The sequence below is a fragment of the Pan troglodytes genome, chromosome 11 (genome assembly GCF_028858775.2).
Source record: "Pan troglodytes isolate AG18354 chromosome 11, NHGRI_mPanTro3-v2.0_pri, whole genome shotgun sequence".
Classification (NCBI taxonomy): domain Eukaryota; kingdom Metazoa; phylum Chordata; class Mammalia; order Primates; family Hominidae; genus Pan; species Pan troglodytes.
The window spans coordinates 26,545,827-26,565,134 of record NC_072409.2 but is presented as its reverse complement, the minus strand read 5'-3'; the positions used below and the strand labels follow the sequence as shown (position 1 = coordinate 26,565,134).

The 19,308-nt window shown below is 37.9% G+C and overlaps 1 protein-coding gene across 1 annotated transcript in view; it reads left to right on the top strand.

Moving 5' to 3' along the window:
* UGCG (UDP-glucose ceramide glucosyltransferase) overlaps positions 1-18,615 on the top strand; it is a 38,168-nt gene extending 19,553 nt beyond the window's left edge. Inside the window, exons 3-9 of the mRNA XM_016961429.4 lie at positions 6,132-6,234; positions 8,052-8,153; positions 9,660-9,772; positions 12,768-12,946; positions 14,537-14,623; positions 15,428-15,617; positions 16,066-18,615. Of these exons, the coding sequence (XP_016816918.1) occupies positions 6,132-6,234; positions 8,052-8,153; positions 9,660-9,772; positions 12,768-12,946; positions 14,537-14,623; positions 15,428-15,617; positions 16,066-16,236 (945 nt within the window). The 3' untranslated portion in view covers positions 16,237-18,615. The remainder of the gene's footprint in view (positions 1-6,131; positions 6,235-8,051; positions 8,154-9,659; positions 9,773-12,767; positions 12,947-14,536; positions 14,624-15,427; positions 15,618-16,065) is intronic.
* The last annotated feature ends 693 nt before the right edge of the window (positions 18,616-19,308 follow it).

Genomic DNA, 19,308 nt, shown 5'->3' with positions numbered 1-19,308 from the left:
GAGATGATAGTCATGGGATTTAAATGCTTGAGGAAGTCAGTGAGGGGTTTAGTTGTAGAAAGAATGGTTTTTTGTGTTCGTTTTTGTTTTTAAGACAGTATTTTGCTTTGTCACCTAGACTGGAGCATAGTGGCACAGTCGTGGCTCACTGCAGCCTCGGCCTCCCAGGCGCAACCAGTCCTCCCACCTCACCCTCCCTGGTAGCTGGGGCTATGGGCATGTGCTACCACACCTGGCTGATTTTTGTATTTTTTGTAGAGGGTGTTGCCATGTTGCCGGGGCTGGTCTTGAACTCTTGGGCTCAAGCAATCCCCCCACCTCAGCCTCCCAAAGTGCTGGGATTACAGACATGAGCCACCATGCCCTACTGAAAGAATTTTAAAAAGTAACCCCAGGGTTATATGTATCCATTGATTATGAGCATTTCTAATGACCCCATAACTGATTTCTTGTGAATGAAGATTTTGGCCAGGCGTGGTGGCTTGTGCTTGTAATCCCAGCACTTTGGGAGGCTGAGGTGGGAGGATTGCTTGAGGCCAGGTGTTCAAGACCAGCCTGGGCAACACAGTGAGACCCCCACCTTCAAAAAATAAAAATTAAAAAATTGAAATAAAAAATTGTTTTGGAAATTACAGTTTAGAATGATCTCAAGAGCTCTTGTTTTCACTTAGAGTAGTAGCTCTTTTTCCATTTAGTTATATCATTTAAGTGGGTTGAGGAGAAAGCTATTTTGACATTCATTGTAAGATGAAGAATAGCATCTGCAGATTATTTTATTCTTTGTTAGTACAGAATTTTATTTTCTAATTATAAAAGTATATTTAGCTGTATAAATAGAAAGTTTGGAAAGCAGAGGAGAAGTGCAAAGTACCTGCAATCTAAGGGAAATATTTGATCTCACAGCATTTTATTTACTTGGTGAAAACCAAATACAATGGCAAATGTTCCACAGGAGACTAAAGTTAAACCACTGAAATCACGCATATCTGAGCGTGAACAGACAAGGCATTTGTGTCACCAAGAAGTCAAGGAGACCCAAAATAAACATTTACGTGACTGCCAGGCGCAGTGCCCTTTCATATTTGCATTTTGCCTGGTGTGAACATCGTTTTACCGGAGTATGGAAATGTTTTCATTTTGGACATAACTTTCTCTTCTGATATTCGATTGGGACTATCATAGGCCATTTGGGGGAAAATAATAAAACATATCTTCAAGTTTTAAAATTTTACTTAATTTTGGACATGTGCAAGAAAATTTACTGCTACTGGTACTTGCTCTGAATTTCTAGGTTTCAATTTTGGTGAGACTAGACTAGTTGCTCTGAAAGATCTCTGCGCTGTATTCATCTCACAAATCTACTTTTATACTGATACTCATTCCTTGGGAAGACATAAAAGAATGAAAAGGTGATGCAGTTCATTTTCCACAGCATTGAACACTCATTTGTCACCAGCGTAGAAGGGATTTGGGGAGAGATTAAGCAGTAGCAGGAATAGTCAATAATCTGCATCTAAAGTGGCTTGCTGTCTTTACTTCAGTAAATTCTGGCCATGTGAAGAATACCTAAATCAACTATCAGAGTTATTAACAGTGAACCTGTCATAACTATGATTTTTTTTTCTTTTTTGCAATTATAGAATTGACATTTTTTTTTTCCTTTTGAGGCAGAGTCTTGCTCTGTCACCCGGGCTGGAGTACAATGCCACAATCTCGGCTCACTGCCACTTCCGCCTCTTGGGTTCAAGCAATTCTCCCGTGTCAGCCTCCCGAGAAGTTGGGATTACAGGCGCATGCCACTACCGCTGGCTAATTTTTATATTTTTAGTAGAGACAGGATTTCATCATGTTGGCCAGGCTGGTCTTGAACTCCTGACCTCAGCTGATTCCCCTGCCTCCGCCTCTTAAAGTGCTGGGATTGCAGGTGTGAGCCACCGTGCCTGGCCTGATTTAACAATTTTAATACAGGGATTCTTAGCAAATAAAATATCTCATCAAATTGTGAAGACACAGAGCTGTTAGCTGAAAAATGATTCCTGGTTAAAATCTGATACTTTAGAAAATACTTGGAATGCTGCCTCCAATTTGGTGTAATTTCCAATATCAAAAACAAATGAATCTTATGTATTTGAGTCTGAACTTTTTTTTGGATAATATGAATATGAGTCTCATTTACACTCTGGCTAATCAGAAAGTGTTTGTTTTTAATTAAAAATTATGTTTAAGCAGTGTAATCAATAAAAATTAAAACTTCAAACCTTGCATCTGAATAAAGGCAGACTGTACCTCCCTTACTTATAACCTCCCTACTTAACACTAGTATAGCATTTTTCTTCCCATTGAGTATATTTCTAGTACTATATTTTTACAAAGTTTTCTCTTGCTGGGGAAAATAAAAGCTAAGATTAGTTTTTTATTGTACTTTATGGAATTGCATTACTTATAAACATTTCCTTTCATCATATGTACTCATACTCACAAAATAGCATTAAAAAAGCATTAAAGGCTGGGCATAGTGGCTCATGCCTGTAATACCAGTACTTTGGAAGGCTGAGGTGGGCAGATCACTTGAGCCCAAGCATTCAAGACCAGCTCGTCGTCTGTACTAAAAATACAAAAATTAGCCAGGTGTGGTGGTGCACACCTATAGTCCCAGCTACTCGGGAGGCTGAGGTGGGAGGATTGCTTGAGCCTGGGAAGTTGAGGCTATAGTGAGCCAAGATCACGCCACTGCACTCCAGCCTGGGTGACAGTGAAAGACCCTGTCTCAAAAAAAACCATTAAAGAAACTATGCTGGCTGGGCACAGTGGCTCACACCTGTAATCCCAGCACTTTGGGAGGCCGAGGCAGGCAGATCACGAGGTCAGGAGATTGAGACCATCCTGGCTAGCACAGTGAAACTCCGTCTCTACTAAAGAAAAATACAAAAAATTAGCCGGGCGTGGTGGCGGATGCCTGTAGTCCCAGCTACTCGGGAGGCTGAGGCAGGAGAATGGCGTGAACCCTGGAGGCCAAGCTTGCAGTGAGCTGAGATAGCGCCACTGCACTCCAGCCTGGGTGACAGAGCGAGACTGTGTCTCAAAAAAAAAAAAAAAAGAAACTATGCTATGTTTGGAAAAACAAGGAACTCTTTAGAGCAAGCCTGGCTGAGCAGCCTCCTATAGTAGGAAAGCTCGTTGTTACTTTTGCCGTTTGAAAAGTCACTTAACCTCTCTAATCATTATTGTGAAGGTCATTGCCTTTTTGGTGGCTCAGCCAAACATTGTTTTGAGAGTCTGGATGGGAGGCTGACTGACACTTTCTGTGACTTAGAGTCAGCTCTTAAGGAAATCTCAGGAGGATGGTAGAAGTAGGGCCCTTTCCATTTTCAGATTTTTATCTGGCCTCTGGAGACCAGGTAACTGTCAAGTTGGTTTCAGTACCTCTTGAGTGGCAATTTTCGTCAGTCATCATTAGAGGTAGATATTGGATAGAATATATAATAACAGCAGTATGTAGGTAGAAAGTATGAGGAAAATATACATTGTTTTCATCATCGACTTAATTATTAAGAAAACATGTTTTTCATTTGACAAAAAATCTTATTAGCTAAACCTTCTTCATTAACCTTAGTCTTGGTTCTTTTGTGATCAACTGCAAATTTCTTTTATTTTTATTTTCCCCGAGACGGAGTTTCACTCTTGTTGCCCAGGCTGGAGTACAGTGGCGCAATCTCGGCTCACTGCGACCTCCCTCCGCCTCCCAGGTTCAGGCGATTCTCCTGCCTCAGCTTCCCAAGTAGCTGTGATTACAGGTGTGTGCCACCATGCCTGCTAATTATTGCATTTTTAGTAGAGACGGGGTTTCACCATGTTGGTCAGGCTGGCCTCGAACTCCTGACCTCAGGTGATCCACCTGCCCTGGCCTCCAAAGTGCTGGGATTACAGGCTTGAGCCACCACGCCTGGCCCACGAATTTTTTTATTGGCAGTTTTTGCTGAGATTATAGGTAGTGGGCAAACAATTGTTATTATGCTCACAGGCACTATAAACATTTTATTTCTACTTTTTACTTGTGTATGCTTATCAGTGGAAGTAAATATAACAGACTTTGTCGTTCTCTTGAGTTAGTTAGCTTTGTTATGTTTTCATGGACATAATTAACCTCCCTTCTGTGCTTAAAAATGTTCGACCAGTTTTATGTTGTCGTCGTTTTGTTTTGTTTTTTGAGATGGAGTCTCACTCTGTCGTCCAGGCTGGAGTGCAGTGGCGTGATCTGGGCTCACTTCAGTCTCCGCCTCCTGGGTTCAAGTGATTCTCCTGCCTCAGCCTCCCAAGTAGCTGGGATTATAGGCGCGTGCCACTACACTTGGCTAATTTTTCGTATTTTTAGGAGAAACAGGGTTTCACCATGTTTCCCAGGCTGGTCTCAGAAACCTGACCTCAAGTGATCCACCAGCCTTGGCTTCCTGAGGTGCTGGGATTACAGGCATGAGCCACCGTGCCTGGCCGTTCAACCAGTTTTAGAAAAGATTTGGTAGGAAATTTCTTCATTGAGTCAACATGAATTTATTACCACTTCTGGGGGAAAAAATCACTACTTAGAATACATATCCTACGAATAATAGAGTAGTATTTTTGTATGTTAAGGACAAATACTTAAAAAATTTAGTTGTTGACTGAGCATGGTGGCTCACGCCTGTAATCCCAGCACTTTGGGAGGCAGAGGCAAGCAGATCCCAAGGTCACAAGTTTGAGACCAGCCCGGCCAATGAAACTCCGTCTCTACTAAAAATACAAAAATTAGCCGGACATGGTGGCGGGCGTCTGTAGTCCCAGCTACTCCTGCTTGGGAGGCTGAGACAGGAGAATCAATTGAACCTGGGAGGCGGAGGTTGCAGTGAGCTGAGATCATGCCACTGCACTCCAGCCTGGGTGACAGTGAGACTCTGTCTCAAAAAAAAAAAAAAAATTGAGTTGTTAATGGAAATTTAGGGGTTCAGTTCAGGATTTTATAAATCTGGCTGCATGTCAGATCACCCCAGAGATTCTGACTCAACAGTCTAAAATAGGGTCCAATTCTCTTTTTAAAATAAATGCCCCAGGGTGATTTTTTTTTTTTTTTTTTTTTTTTTTTTTGAGGCAGGGTCTCACTCTGTTTCCCAGGCTGAAATGTAGTGGCGCAGTCTTCGGCTCACTGCAGCCTCAACCTCCTGGGCTCAAGCAGTCCTCCCACCTCAGCCTCCCAAGTAGCTGGGACCACAGGCATGCCTCACCATGCCCAGCTAATTTTAAAAATTTTTTGTAGAGACAGGGCCTCGCCTTTTTGCCCAGGCTGCTCTCGAGCACCTAGGCTCAAGCAGTCTTCCCACCTTGACCTCCCAAAGTGCTGGGATTACAGGCATGAGCCACCGTGCCCAGCCCCAGGGTAATTTTGTCACAGCTGGGCAGGTGTTAAGAAATGCCTTTCTTAATTTACTGTTAAAAATCTAAACATAGCACTGGGCAAAATAAAGTTGTAGGTATTTTCATAGTTACAAGGCTAAGCATGCATTTCAAGATCGTAAATGTCCATTGAAATCAAATTCTGTTTTGTTTCAAAAAGTTATGAAACAAAAAAGGGTAATCTTACTTTGTCCTTTTCATGTGATGAATTTGGAAGGGCCCTTTAAATTTATTATAATGGGATTTTATATGAAATTTGTTGCACCTTCATGAAATAATATTAAGTATAGAGACAAAGCTTCTAGAGAGAGGTTGTGTTTATTTTGCTTCCTTTTGATGTCACTTTTTACTCTGCTAGGCACCCTGTGAGCAGTTAGTAAATCTTCAGTAGTGATGGCCATGGACAAGCTTGAGATCCAGTTAATTCCTAGGAGGTTCCTATCTGGGAATGGCAAGACTGCAATTGTGGGCAGTGCCAGTCTCTTCCTTATTTATTCTGCTTGCAGATAGGCTCCTAATTAGAAGCTTCACTCCATTAAAGCAACACTTGTTATCATAAGTGTTTGCATCCATTGTGAATGCTCTCTTTTAAAACTTTGCATAATACAGTTGCTTGTTTTTTCCTGTGCTTTTGTTCAATCAATACATGCTAGTAAGTGCTTATTTTTTTTAAAGAATTTAATTTACATACAATGCTTTTTGACTAGTATGAAGTGCTCCTTTGTGTACAAGATCATGATGATCCAGCCATTGATGTATGTAAGAAGCTTCTTGGAAAATATCCAAATGTTGATGCTAGATTGTTTATAGGTAAGTAACAAATTTTGTAGTAACCATTTTCCATTGATAGTATTAAGTATCAGTAATCTCTGCATTGAACTGAAGATTAAGGTGTTAGCCATGTTTGTTTTAAACATGTTTGTTGGAGTACTGAAAGGTGTTTACGTCCTTTTGAGAAAAGTTATAAAAACAAAGGTTTTTTTTTTTCATATCTGAGATGAACAAAATCACACACAAAATAATATTTTTCCCATTAATCAGACATGAGGGTCTGTTATTTTTTGTTTCTTTAATATTTTAAATGTGTGGCCTTTTCTGTATCTTACTGACTATAATTGGAGTGAATGATAGAATTCACTTTTATTACATTACAAGAAGGGTATTTTTCCAAAAGCCTACAGGCTTATTTGAAAGACTTGTAGAGGTGTGTTTGCTATTAATGTTTTTTTTTAACATACAGCTGATGTGGTCTCTCTAAAAAACAAGTCGTATAAAATGATATCGGATCTTTGCTATTTGAAGATAGGGCAATGATTTAAATTTTTTATTAGCTTAAAATACAAATTTTAAAATTAATATAAGTGTAGCATGCCTACGAATTAATCAGGACCATTACAAATCTATCAACTCATGGTCAGAGATGCTCATTCTTCACATGTGCTATCTTAAATTATTTACTGTCATATATTTATGGGGTTTTTTTGTTTTTTTTTTCTTTGATACGGATTTTTTGCTCTTATCACCGGGGCTGGAGTGCAATGGCACAATTTCAGCTCAGTGCAACCCCTTCCACCCGGGTTCAAGCGATTCTCCTGTTTCAGCCTCCTGAGCAGCTGGGATCACAGGCGTGCATCACCACGCCCAGCTAATTTTTTTGTATTTTTAGCAGAGACAGGGTTTCACCACGTCAGGCTGGTCTCGAACTGCTGACCTCAGGTGATCCACCTGCCTCGGCCTCCCAAAGTGCTGGGATTATAGCCTCCCCAGTAGCTGGGATTACAGTCAGGCGCCACCATGCTCAGCTAATTTTTTTGTATTTTTAATAGAGATGGGGTTTCGCCATGTCATACTGGTCTCGAATTCCTGACCTCAGGTGATCCACCCCCCTCGGCCTCCCAAAGTGCTGGGATTACAGGCGTGAGCCCATGGTGCCTGGCCATGTGTGTTTATATTTAATAAACCTTTATTAAATATAATCTCACTGTATTTATGAATTTATACTGTTTTAATTATAGCTTCAAAATAACACCTATAGCTTTTTCCCTTAGGATTATTTTTTAAATTGACAAATAAAATTTGTATATGTTTTTGGTGTACAGCATGATGTTTTGAAATATATATATATGTACACATTGTGGAATAGCTAAATTAAGTTAATTAACATATGCATTACCACACATATTTATTCATGGTGGGAAATCTCTCTTAGCAGTTTTCAAGTAAACAACATGTTGTTATATACTTTCTCATGTACTTATACTTTATTTGTGGTGAGAAATCTACTCTTAGTCATTTTCAAGTATACCATACATTGTTGTTGCCTATAGTTGCCATGTTGTACAATTGCCGTTAAATATTGACTCATACTTAACTACTAAGGCAAGGACTTAAGAATTAGAAAAAGTGAAACAGTGAATTTTCAAAGATAAATGATACAGTTTTCCTTTTGAGAATGGACAGTTTTTTCCTAAATATATTATTATGAATAATAATGTTAAATAATATGAAAGTATGTTTATTTTAATTATTAAATATGCAAGTATTTTCATTTCTATCATGTATCTTTATACTATAAAATATTTTTAATGTTGCATAAATCTTTTACTACTGTACCTTTACATTTTTAGGTGGCAAAAAAGTTGGCATTAATCCTAAAATTAATAATTTAATGCCAGGATATGAAGTTGCAAAGTATGATCTTATATGGATTTGTGATAGTGGAATAAGAGGTGAGGTTTTTTTATTATTTATTTTATAAAACTATTAATTTGAAGATAAAATGCTAAAAGCAATCTCAGATACATTCATGAGTTCTTTTTATTTGCCTAAAAGAGTAATTTATTTCATCATCATTTCATGGTAATATGTCCAGTTATGCTTACTAAGATTTTGATTTTTTTAATCCTAAACTAGAATGTTACATGTATTAAAATGTGTTCATTTTGAAGAGAAAATTTCAACCATTAAATTAAAAATGGTTGTGGTTCATTATATAATCTGCAAGCTTTCCCATGGGTGTAACTTTTCCCTTGTTTGCCTGACACTTATCTTTAATGTGTTTCGGCTTGCGTAATACACCGTCTCACAAAGGGACAGAAATTAATAGGTGCGTATTTTACTAAAACACATACACTTATCGGACTATACACATGACTTTTTACTTAAATGATTTTAGCAAGAAGCCTTTCATATACTGAAATTATAACTTGCATTTTTGAACACTCATAATAGTTTCAGTGTTCTATAATATTTTCTTATATTCTAATTGCCTTAAGTTTCTCAACCCCAATACTGTTTACATTTTGGGCTTTGTTGTGGGAGCTGTCTTGTAGGATGTTTAGCAGCATCCCTGGTATCTATCATGAGATGCCAGTAGTACCCCCTTCTCAGTAGTAAAAGCAAAAATATCTTCAGATGTTGCCAGATGTCCCCTGTGGGGCAGAATTGCCCCCAGTTGAGAAGCACTGACCTAGAATGAGTATTTAAGGTCTAAATACAACTTTTCTTTTTACAGTAGATTTAGTTCTTAAAGACTTGGAGGAAATGAAAAATAAGGTCATGTAAAAATGATATGAGATGTTTGCTAAAAGATTGGGCAATAATTTAAATTTTTTATTAGCTTAAAATGCAAATTAGAAAATGAACATAAATGTTGCACTCCTATGAGTTAATCAGGACCATTACAGATCTATCAGCTGGTCAGAGATGATGTTCATTCTTCATATTTGCTATCTTAAATTATTTACTATCATATGTTTTTCAGTGTACAGATCTCTGTTCAATATAATCACGTTCCATTCCTGTGTGGAAATCTGATACTCACAGAGAAAATAGTCTCATTTCCTATGGTTGGAGAGTAGAGAAGCCAGCACGAGAACTGAGGTCCTTTAGCCTCTGCTCCTGAGCCTTTTCCACTAGGACAGATTGTCCTCATTCCAAATTAGAAGTTCCAACAGGGGGTAACTTTTTCAAAGTATATTCTGCCTCTGGTACATAGTAGGTATATACTGGGCTAAAAAATGTATAAATTAGCTTTCGAGAATTAGGCCCTTTTGAAATTTTGTATTCTCCTCAGAAAGGTGGTTGAGATTCATTTTATTAGATCCATATGTTTAAAATAATGTATTTTATTAAGAATGTAATAACAATTCACAAAATATATTTTATATTAATGGGCATTCTACTAAAAACAAATTTTCTTTTCTCCCCCTCTCTGCCTTTTTTTTAAATTGTAGTAATTCCAGATACGCTTACTGATATGGTGAATCAAATGACAGAAAAAGTAGGCTTGGTTCACGGGCTGCCTTACGTAGCAGACAGACAGGGCTTTGCTGCCACCTTAGAGCAGGTGAGTATGGTGGTTATAAATCATGTTCATGGTATCAGACCCCTCATTTCCCAGAAGCTTGAGACTATGGGAGCTGGAATTAGGTATCTCAAGTTAACTGTATTAAGTCCATTTGGGAACCTGCTGTGTTCTAGAAGCCCTGAGTTGAGAGCAGCTGTTTTCATTAGTGAGGAAATTCTTGGGACCCTGACTGTACCCTGGCAGTGAACAGCTGTGCGCAGGAAATGCCTGCGGTCTTATTGCCAGCTGAACACAGTCTAACCTCTTGCCTTGTAGTATTCACTTCCTGTTCTAGAGTTCAGTTCTTTATATTGTTCTTTCAAACATTCGATCTGAAAAGAACCGCTGGCCCCCTCCCCCCCAGCCTTTTTTTTTTTTTTTTTTTTTTTTTGAGACAGAGCCTTGCTCTGTTGCCCAGGGTGGAGTGCAGTGGCACGATCTCGGCTCACTGCAACCTCCACTTCCCAGGTTCAAACAATTCTTCTGCCTCAGCCTCCCAAGTAGCTGGGATTTCAGGTGTGCTACCACACCTGGCTAACTTTTGTATTTTTAGTAGAAATGGGGTTTCACCGTGTTGGCCAGGCCGGCCTCAAACTCCTGACCTCAAGTGATCCGCCTGCCTCAGCCTCCCAAAGTGCTGGGATTACGGGCATGAGCCACTGCGCCCAGCCCTCAAAAGAACCTTTTTAAAATATCACAAAGTATTTCAAATATACGGAAAAGAAAATGTATTCATACAAGTCCTTATAAAACCTATTTGATGTCCTTTTAAAACATATTTCTAATAATTACCTGAGAAACTTATGTTTTCATTTTATTTTTTCTCCAACTTAGAAATAGTAACATCCATAGGAAACTATAAATAATGGAAAAGTATAAGATGCAAAAAAACAAAAACCAACAACCTAGAACCCTAACAATTACAGGAAGTTTATGGGTTTTTTTTGTTTTTGTTTTTTTTGTTTTTTTTTTGAGATGGAGTCTCGCTCTGTCCCCGAGGCTGGAGTGCAGTGGCGCAATCTCGGCTCACTGCAAGCTCTGCCTCCTGGGTTCACGCCATTCTCCTGCCTCAGCCTCCTGAGTAGCTGGGACTACAGGTGCCCGCCACCATGCCTGGCTAATGTTTTGTATTTTTGATAGAGACAGGTTTTCACCGTGTTAGCCAGGATGGTCTCGATCTCCTGACCTCGTGATCCACCCTCCTCGGCCTCCCAAAGTGCTGGGATTACAGGCGTGAGCCACCATGCCCGGCCGGAAGTTTCTGTTTTTAAAAATAAACATTGTATCATTTGGACACTTTGGAGTCTTTATTTCCCCCACCGCCCCCTTCTGGGCCCTTTAGAAAACATTGTTGAGATAGTATTCTAAAAATAATCTGTATCTTATTTTTGTGACTTTGTAAGCTTTTCCCGTATAGCTTTTCATAAAAGTAATTTTTATTGGCTGTATCATAGGCCATCGTATGTGTGTCCTATGCTTGAGTTAATCATTCCTGTACTGTTAAACATTTGGGAGGAAAAATTTGTTGTAATGTTATAAGGACAGATATGTGATTTCAGTCTTTAAATATGTCAACTTGCTCTTAAGCATATCTGCATTTATATTCTTTTGAATTGCAGTCTTATGATTGCCACATATCTGAAGGGGTAAAGGTACATTGTGGGAACTTGCATCTGGCCTTTGGCAGTTTGAACCATGAGCTCTTTCTTAATATTGCCTGTAAATATATTTGTCCTACTGCAAGAAATTGTTAGTCTTAAATACCAGAATTTTAGTTTAGAAAAAGAAACTGAGTAGCCACTTTAAAATAAAATACAATGTATTCTAATATACCAAATTGTATTTTTGTCTTAGAAATATCCAAATTGATACAGATGTCAATAACATCTCCGTGATGTATATGTCAATAAACATCTCCCAGAATACACCCATTGCCTTAGTGTAGGTTTAATCTCTGGAAGTCACTCTGCCATACTTAGAATTAATCATTCTCAACTGTAAAGAGCACATTCAGCTCAGTGACTAACATCTCATTCCTAAGACCTCAATAACTACTAAGGAATTAAGATATGTGCCTCTGTTCTTAGAAGTCAGGTTCAGTTCAGTCCCACAAACACTAGGGCTTCACTGGAGTCTGGGTTCAGGGTAGGTAGCAAGAATCATAATCATAATTGCCCCTTAGAATTCTCTTGCTCTGCACTGTGTGTGTAACTCCTAAGAAAGATCACTACTCTTTATTTCAGGCTAATTAGAAAAGGCAACATATCTGAGGTGTAAATAATAAATAGGATTTTATGTCTGCTAAGTAGGGTAATAACAGTCCTTTTCTACCATTGATTTATCAGCTTATATATCTTATGACTTCAGAGTATATGCAGAGAAATGGCAGTAGGGGATGAGAGAATTTTAGTATCCCCGTTATGAAAAATACATTGAAAAAAATGGAGAAATTGGGAAGAATTTTACTGACTAAGGGAGAGGGAGCAGCTAGCTACAAAAGGATGCAAGAAAAGGAATTAAGAAATAGGATTGTGTCCCCTCCCCACCCCCCACCCCCCCAAAAAATAGGATTGTCCCGAAGGTTGATATACCTATGGGTGGTGTGTGTATGCATGCATGTATATATACACACATATACGTAACATCCAAATATGTATATTGATCCCAGTAAAGTAGATGTGTGTGTATATTTACATGAACACCCTAAAAACAAGATACATTGAATATTTGTTAATATTTTATATATCAATGAGTGATATTTTTACCTTATTTTGTATCTAAATTAAGTTTTATTTGGATGCATTTTTAGCTTACTAACTGTGCTTGCTCTATGAAAGCAATATTGTCTACCACTTTTTATTCAGGTAGTCTACATAAGAATAATAGGATATTCACTCAATCATACTTATAAAAAAACCATTGGGAAAAACAGTTCGTAAACACCATGCTTTTAACATGAAATTCTAATCATACACGTTTGTGGTTTTTTGGGCAGGTATATTTTGGAACTTCACATCCAAGATACTATATCTCTGCCAATGTAACTGGTTTCAAATGTGTGACAGGAATGTCTTGTTTAATGAGAAAAGATGTGTTGGATCAAGCAGGAGGACTTATAGCTTTTGCTCAGTACATTGCCGAAGATTACTTTATGGCCAAAGCGATAGCTGACCGGTAAGACAACTAAATGAAGCCATAGTATTTTTATTACCTAACTTCTGTTGGTTTATTCTTTTTGTTCAACCTATAGATTAGGGCTTTTTAATTTAATTTTATTTTTTTTGCTAGTAAGTACAGAATAGGTCAATAATTTTATTATTTTGTTTGTTTTTGAGACAGAGTCTTGCTCTGTCACCCAGGCTGGAGTGCAGTGGCGCGATCTTGGCTCACTGTAGCCTCTGCCTCCCGGGTTCAGGTGATTCTCATGCCTCAGCCACCAGAGCACCTGGGACTACAGGCATGTACCACCATGCACACTAATTTTTGTATTTTTAGTAGAGATGGGGTTTCTTCATGTTGGCCAGGCTGGTCTTGAACTCCTGAACTCAAGTGATCTGCCCACCTCGGCCTCCTAAAGTGCTGGGATTACAGGTATGAGCCACCACGCCCAGCAGATCAATAATTTTAGAGAGTAATTCATATTCTAATTATAGAATTGTAGATATGTACTAATGAAGAAAGTAAATGTTCTGATTCCTCTACATTTTTCAAATTAATGTGTTTTAAAGTGATTAAAAGTAAGTTTCTCTGTGTTTAGAATTTTTACTATATAGATACAAATTTCTGTGTTTTAGAAGAATTAAAACTATCAGTGCAGTCATAAACTAGTAGGTGAAAATTTAAAGACTATCATTTCAAAATTTGAAATTTGTCAGTGAATTATATGATACTTTGCTAAGAAGCCACTGAAAGATTCATATGACTGACTTAGCATTTCTCTATCACAAAATACTTGTTTTGTTTTGGTTTTTTTTTTTTTTTGAGACAGTCTCGCCCTGACACCCAGGCTGGAGTGCAGTGGCGCAATCTCGGCTCACTGCAATCTCCGCCTCCTAGGTTCAAACGATTCTCCTGCCTCAGCCTCCCAAGTAGCTAGGATTATAGGCGCCCGCCGCCACGCTCAGCTACTTTTTTTTGTATGTTAGTAGAGGCGGGGTTTCACCATGTTGGCCAGGCTAGTCTTGAACTCCTGACCTCGTGATCCGCCCCCCTCAGCCTCCCAAAGTGCTGGGATTACAGGCATGTGCCACTGCACCCAGCCTAAAATACTTGTTTTTAAAGGAGATCACTGCCTTGTGTGAGAATTCTTTTAAATTTTTTAAAAACTGAAGTGTGTTTTAAATACAAATTCTGTCATGATTGTGTTCATGTGGTTCATGGTTTCCTAGTGTCTCCCATGAGATCCATAATGCCACTTTCTGTTTACATGTCTTGTTGTTTGGTTAGTAGTCATCAGAGACTAATCTATTAAATATGGAGCCCTCTCCATTTTTTTTCAAAATGACTGCATTTTAAGTTTCTTAAATTGTAAAGTAAGGTGGGTACAGTTTCTTCTAGTTCTTAGATGGTGCTGTCACGGGCCAGCATAATTGCTAAAACATCCATACGTATGGTAGACCTTAAGTCATGTGCTAATCATGAAAGCTGGGCTCACCCTGAATACTGGCAGTTGCCTGGTCTTTATAGTGATTACTGAATGCATAACCAGTTACGCTTGCATGTGTTCATCATCATAACTTATTTTCTAATTATCTTAATTTTCAGAGGTTGGAGGTTTGCAATGTCCACTCAAGTTGCAATGCAAAACTCTGGCTCATATTCAATTTCTCAGTTTCAATCCAGAATGATCAGGTAAATCAACTGTTTTCTTTTTATACTTCGTTAAAAGGAAAGTGGGGTGGGGGGTGGTAATTTTTACAGGTTTAATGTAGTTAAATGAATGTACCTAAAGGTTGAAGATTTTTGTTTAGTTGCAGAAAATAGAGTTTAACGTCTGTGTTTAAGATAAATTTAATGTCTAAATGTATTTTATTTGCTGTGTAACACTGAAAGCACTCAATAGAGAAATGTTGAGACTGAATTTTTTAATATGCTGATCTTTATTTTCTAACTTTCTGTGCTGATTAAATTTTATTATCTGTATTCATCAGAGCGTAGGCCATACAAATGAATTTAAAGACATTTTTCTTTGACATCCTAGACAAAAATAGAAAAGAGAGTCATTAAAAAAAATTTTTAGGTTGTGTGTGGTGGCTCACACCTGTAATCCCAGCGCTTTGGGAGGCCAAGGGGAGAGGACTGCTTGAGCCCAGGAGTTTGAGACCAGCCTGGGCAAAATGGTGAAACCCTGTCTCTACAAAAAATGCAAAAATTAGCCAGGTGTGGTGGCGTGTACACCTGTGGTCCCAGCTACTTGGTGGGATGAGGTGGGAAGATCGCTTGAGCCTGGGAGATTGAAGCTACAGTGAGTGCCACTGCACTCCAGCCTGGGTGACAGAGCAGAACCCCGTCTCAAGTAAAAAAAAAAACAAAAAAAGTTTAAAGAGAATGGTCTTTCTATCACAAGGTAAAAAAATTGATTATTTGAGGGGAAAAAAAAGGATTCGTCTTGTAGCCAGGATATTGTTTTAAAGAAAATCCTTTTTGTTTTTCCAGGTGGACCAAACTACGAATTAACATGCTTCCTGCTACAATAATTTGTGAGCCAATTTCAGAATGCTTTGTTGCCAGTTTAATTATTGGATGGGCAGCCCACCATGTATTCAGATGGGATATTATGGTATTTTTCATGTGTCATTGCCTGGCATGGTTTATATTTGACTACATTCAACTCAGGGGTGTCCAGGTATGTGGATAGGCATGAAAAGGTTGGCAGTCCCTTGGTGGAACCAGAACTATTTCAATTTAGAAAAAGTTGAAGGAAATGTATCTGAGCCATCCTTCAGCTTCCCATTGTAGGTTAGTCTCAGGTTTGAACATTACTTTCTCTAGTGGAATGTTGACGCAAAACTTAAGTTGATTTGCAACTTTCTATTGGTTATATAATCAAACATGAAGTTAATTAAATCAGTGAGTATTCAAACTAATAATACATTAAGATAGCAGTTATTTTAATGCTTCATTAACAATTAGCATTTTCTTGAACGGTATAACATGGCAGTTAAATTACATAAGGAAGCAGACTTGATTTTACATAGTATACTTAGAAAAGTGAAATCCAAGAATTTAATTTTTTAACCTTGTCTTTAGTTTGACAGTGAGGGAAATTAAAAAAATTTTTTTTCCATTCCTAGGGTGGCACACTGTGTTTTTCAAAACTTGATTATGCAGTCGCCTGGTTCATCCGCGAATCCATGACAATATACATTTTTTTGTCTGCATTATGGGACCCAACTATAAGCTGGAGAACTGGTCGCTACAGATTACGCTGTGGGGGTACAGCAGAGGAAATCCTAGATGTATAACTACAGCTTTGTGACTGTATATAAAGGAAAAAAGAGAAGTATTATAAATTATGTTTATATAAATGCTTTTAAAAATCTACCTTCTGTAGTTTTATCACATGTATGTTTTGGTATCTGTTCTTTAATTTATTTTTGCATGGCACTTGCATCTGTGAAAAAAAAAAAAAAACACATCTGTAGTCTTGGCCAAATGATACGCTTTATTTTGTGGAAGTAGAGAATCAAGAGAATTGGTTCTAGGAACCTGGGTTTGTTCATCATTGTTGTTTATTTTTTTAAAATAAATAAATAAATATATATATAGATGCTCTGCAACAAACTCTGACAGTATCCTTCAGTAGAGAAAGTTTCTTATTTGTGAGTACACTCTTTTAGAATATTTACGGGTGGCAGCAGCTTTGCTTTAGAGTTTAGAAGATAATGGAATGACTATTCATGTCCAAAGTGAATGGTTTTGTGCAGTGAACAACACATGGCGAGGTACTAACTGAGAAACTTTTTCATGCTTTATGCCTACCTCTTGTAGTTGTTGCAGAGCAAATATAAATTGTAATAAGATAGCTAGGCCTTGCAGAAACAAACAGAAAAACTTAAAAAAAATGATATAAGAGCTGGAGTCTAGTATTTATATGAATCTGTGAGAGATAATTTTTTTGGTCTCACTGCAATGAACCAAAAGCGGCTGAGTTTGGTTTTTAATTGTAGCCATGTATTGAAGGCATCTTTTTGACCAACTCTTGTTGGTTCTGTCTTGAACCATTGTTAATCACTGTGCTGTAATTAGTATAGCTAAATCTTTTCCTTCCTTGCTCCTCCCCCAGCCCACCCCGTCTTCCCTTAACATTTTTTCAGGGGGGGTTGGGAGTGGTTTCGTTTTAGTGTGAGTGGATGTTTTGATAGTTGTTAGGAAAAAATGCATTTCAGACACATTTCACACATGAGCTATTTTCTTACACAGTAAGTCTTATTGTTAATAAGAATGTAATTTCATGATACAAGTATTTAATATCTTTTTTAAGTCAGTAAATATTCTAGCCATCAATAAATTGCAGTAGAGTATTAAGAGGGGACAGGATGAGTTTACTCTTAAAATTAATCAGTATCAAACTAAGTCTACTGTGTGTGTTTTTTTTTGTTTTGTTTTTTGTTTTTGTTTGTTTACTATATAGTAAGTCTAGTCTTATTTAAATTGGATTTTTGTATTCCAGTTTATATGACAAAATAGACTACATCAGCGCTGGTTGTAAATGCATGCTGTACCTCACTGTTTTCTCCCCATCATGCCGCTAAACTTGCTCGCCAGGTTGTGCTTAACTTGTGGTGAACTGGACTTGATTTTGTTTTGTTTTGTTTTTTTAAAAAAAAAACAAAAATGTAAGGGACAGTGCATAAGCCTTTTCTTTGTTAAGTAGTGGTGTTTTGCTTTTTCTTCAGGATTGGATGGCATGTTGTCCACAGGAATGCCTACTGCAGGGCTAACACTGGCAATATGGCAGCTTTAAATTCTGAGTTACTACAGTCTCCATGTCAAAGCATAATGTGTAGCATATCAGCAATAACTACATATTTATAGAAAACACTTTTTCACTTTACTGAGCCAATTCATTTAATTGTCAAATGTCTATATCCATGGTTTAAATGGCAACATATCTATAAGTATGTATACACATTATATTTAAGCTTTTCTCTGGGCCAAACTGCTTCATCCTTTTTTCTTTCTTTCTCTTTTTTTTTTTTTTTTTTTTTTTTAGCCTTATGATGAATTTGTTTGAAGGGCATTTTCTTTATGAACAAAGGCTTGGATGCATATTCCTTTCTTTCTGTGAATGGGTATTGTTCCCTGAGGAAAGTTGCACAGTGAAAACCAGTCTGGTTGTGACCCACTACATGTTTTGTTTTTAATCACTATTACCTGAGTTGAACTTTGCTCACCATGTTTGTACTTGTTGGTCTGTTTAATGAAGTTTGGTTGATGCCATCCTTTGCACTGCCGAAGCGTAATCTTGTGTATTACTTAGCTTTCTGCTGATCTCAGTATGGACAGTGTAACAACAAAACCAAAATGGCTGGACAGACTTCTTGTGTTTTGTAAATATAAACTAGGACGGTTCTGTAGGTTTGTTCAGTGTGCTAGTGGAGTATTTCCTTAATGTAAAACTTCACTTAACAGAGAGATTCTTTGTTTAGCAAGCTTGGAGTGATGATAAAATGGTAAGAAATAATATAAATGTTGAAGAAAGCATCACAACAGAACTATAGGAGTCTAAATTTAATAAATCTTTTAAAAAACCAGTGTCTAGAATATATACCATGTTTTATTATTTAAAATCATTGTCTTAAATTTTTGTTCAAAAAATAAAAATTTGAATACAATCAAAACGTTAGCAATAGTGTATTTTTGGTTCTTCTGTATTTTTGTAAGTAGCATGTTCCACCATTCACATCAGAATTATTAGAAGAGTTCTGTCAAGTATTCCTTTTGAAATCTTCCTTTTACCTGAGCCGTAGGTAAAATAAATAAGGACATAGGCAGTCCTGTGACTTAAGTATGGCTTTTCTACATTGGTTGCCTGTTAAAATCACCTGGAGAACTTGTAAAAAAAAAAAAAAAAAAAAACACAACACACACCCTGGGCCCTGTACACAACACACACACACCCCCTGGGCCCTGTACACAACACATAACACAACACACACACACATGCACACACACCCCCTGGGCCCTGCCCACATAGATTTTGGTGTAAGCATTCTGGGTGAGGCCTGAGCTCTTCTACCCGTGATTCTTCTGTGAGAATGACTGGCTCGTAATGACCTTTAGGAAAGAGCCAGTGGTCCTTTGGGCCCCTCTCCCCCCGGGCTCACAGCTTGAACTCAGCCTTTTAGATCTTACCACTCTAATGGCTAGAAAAGGTAAATCCAAAGGAAGGAATGGAGTGGCATTATTACTTGAGACCCAGATGGGAGATGGACCTTACATACTTTCCAAGGCCAGGTCCCTCCCAAGCTGGAGGCCTTTACAGGCCTGTTTTACCACCATCCCATGAGAAAAGAATGTTCTTAACTGGAGAA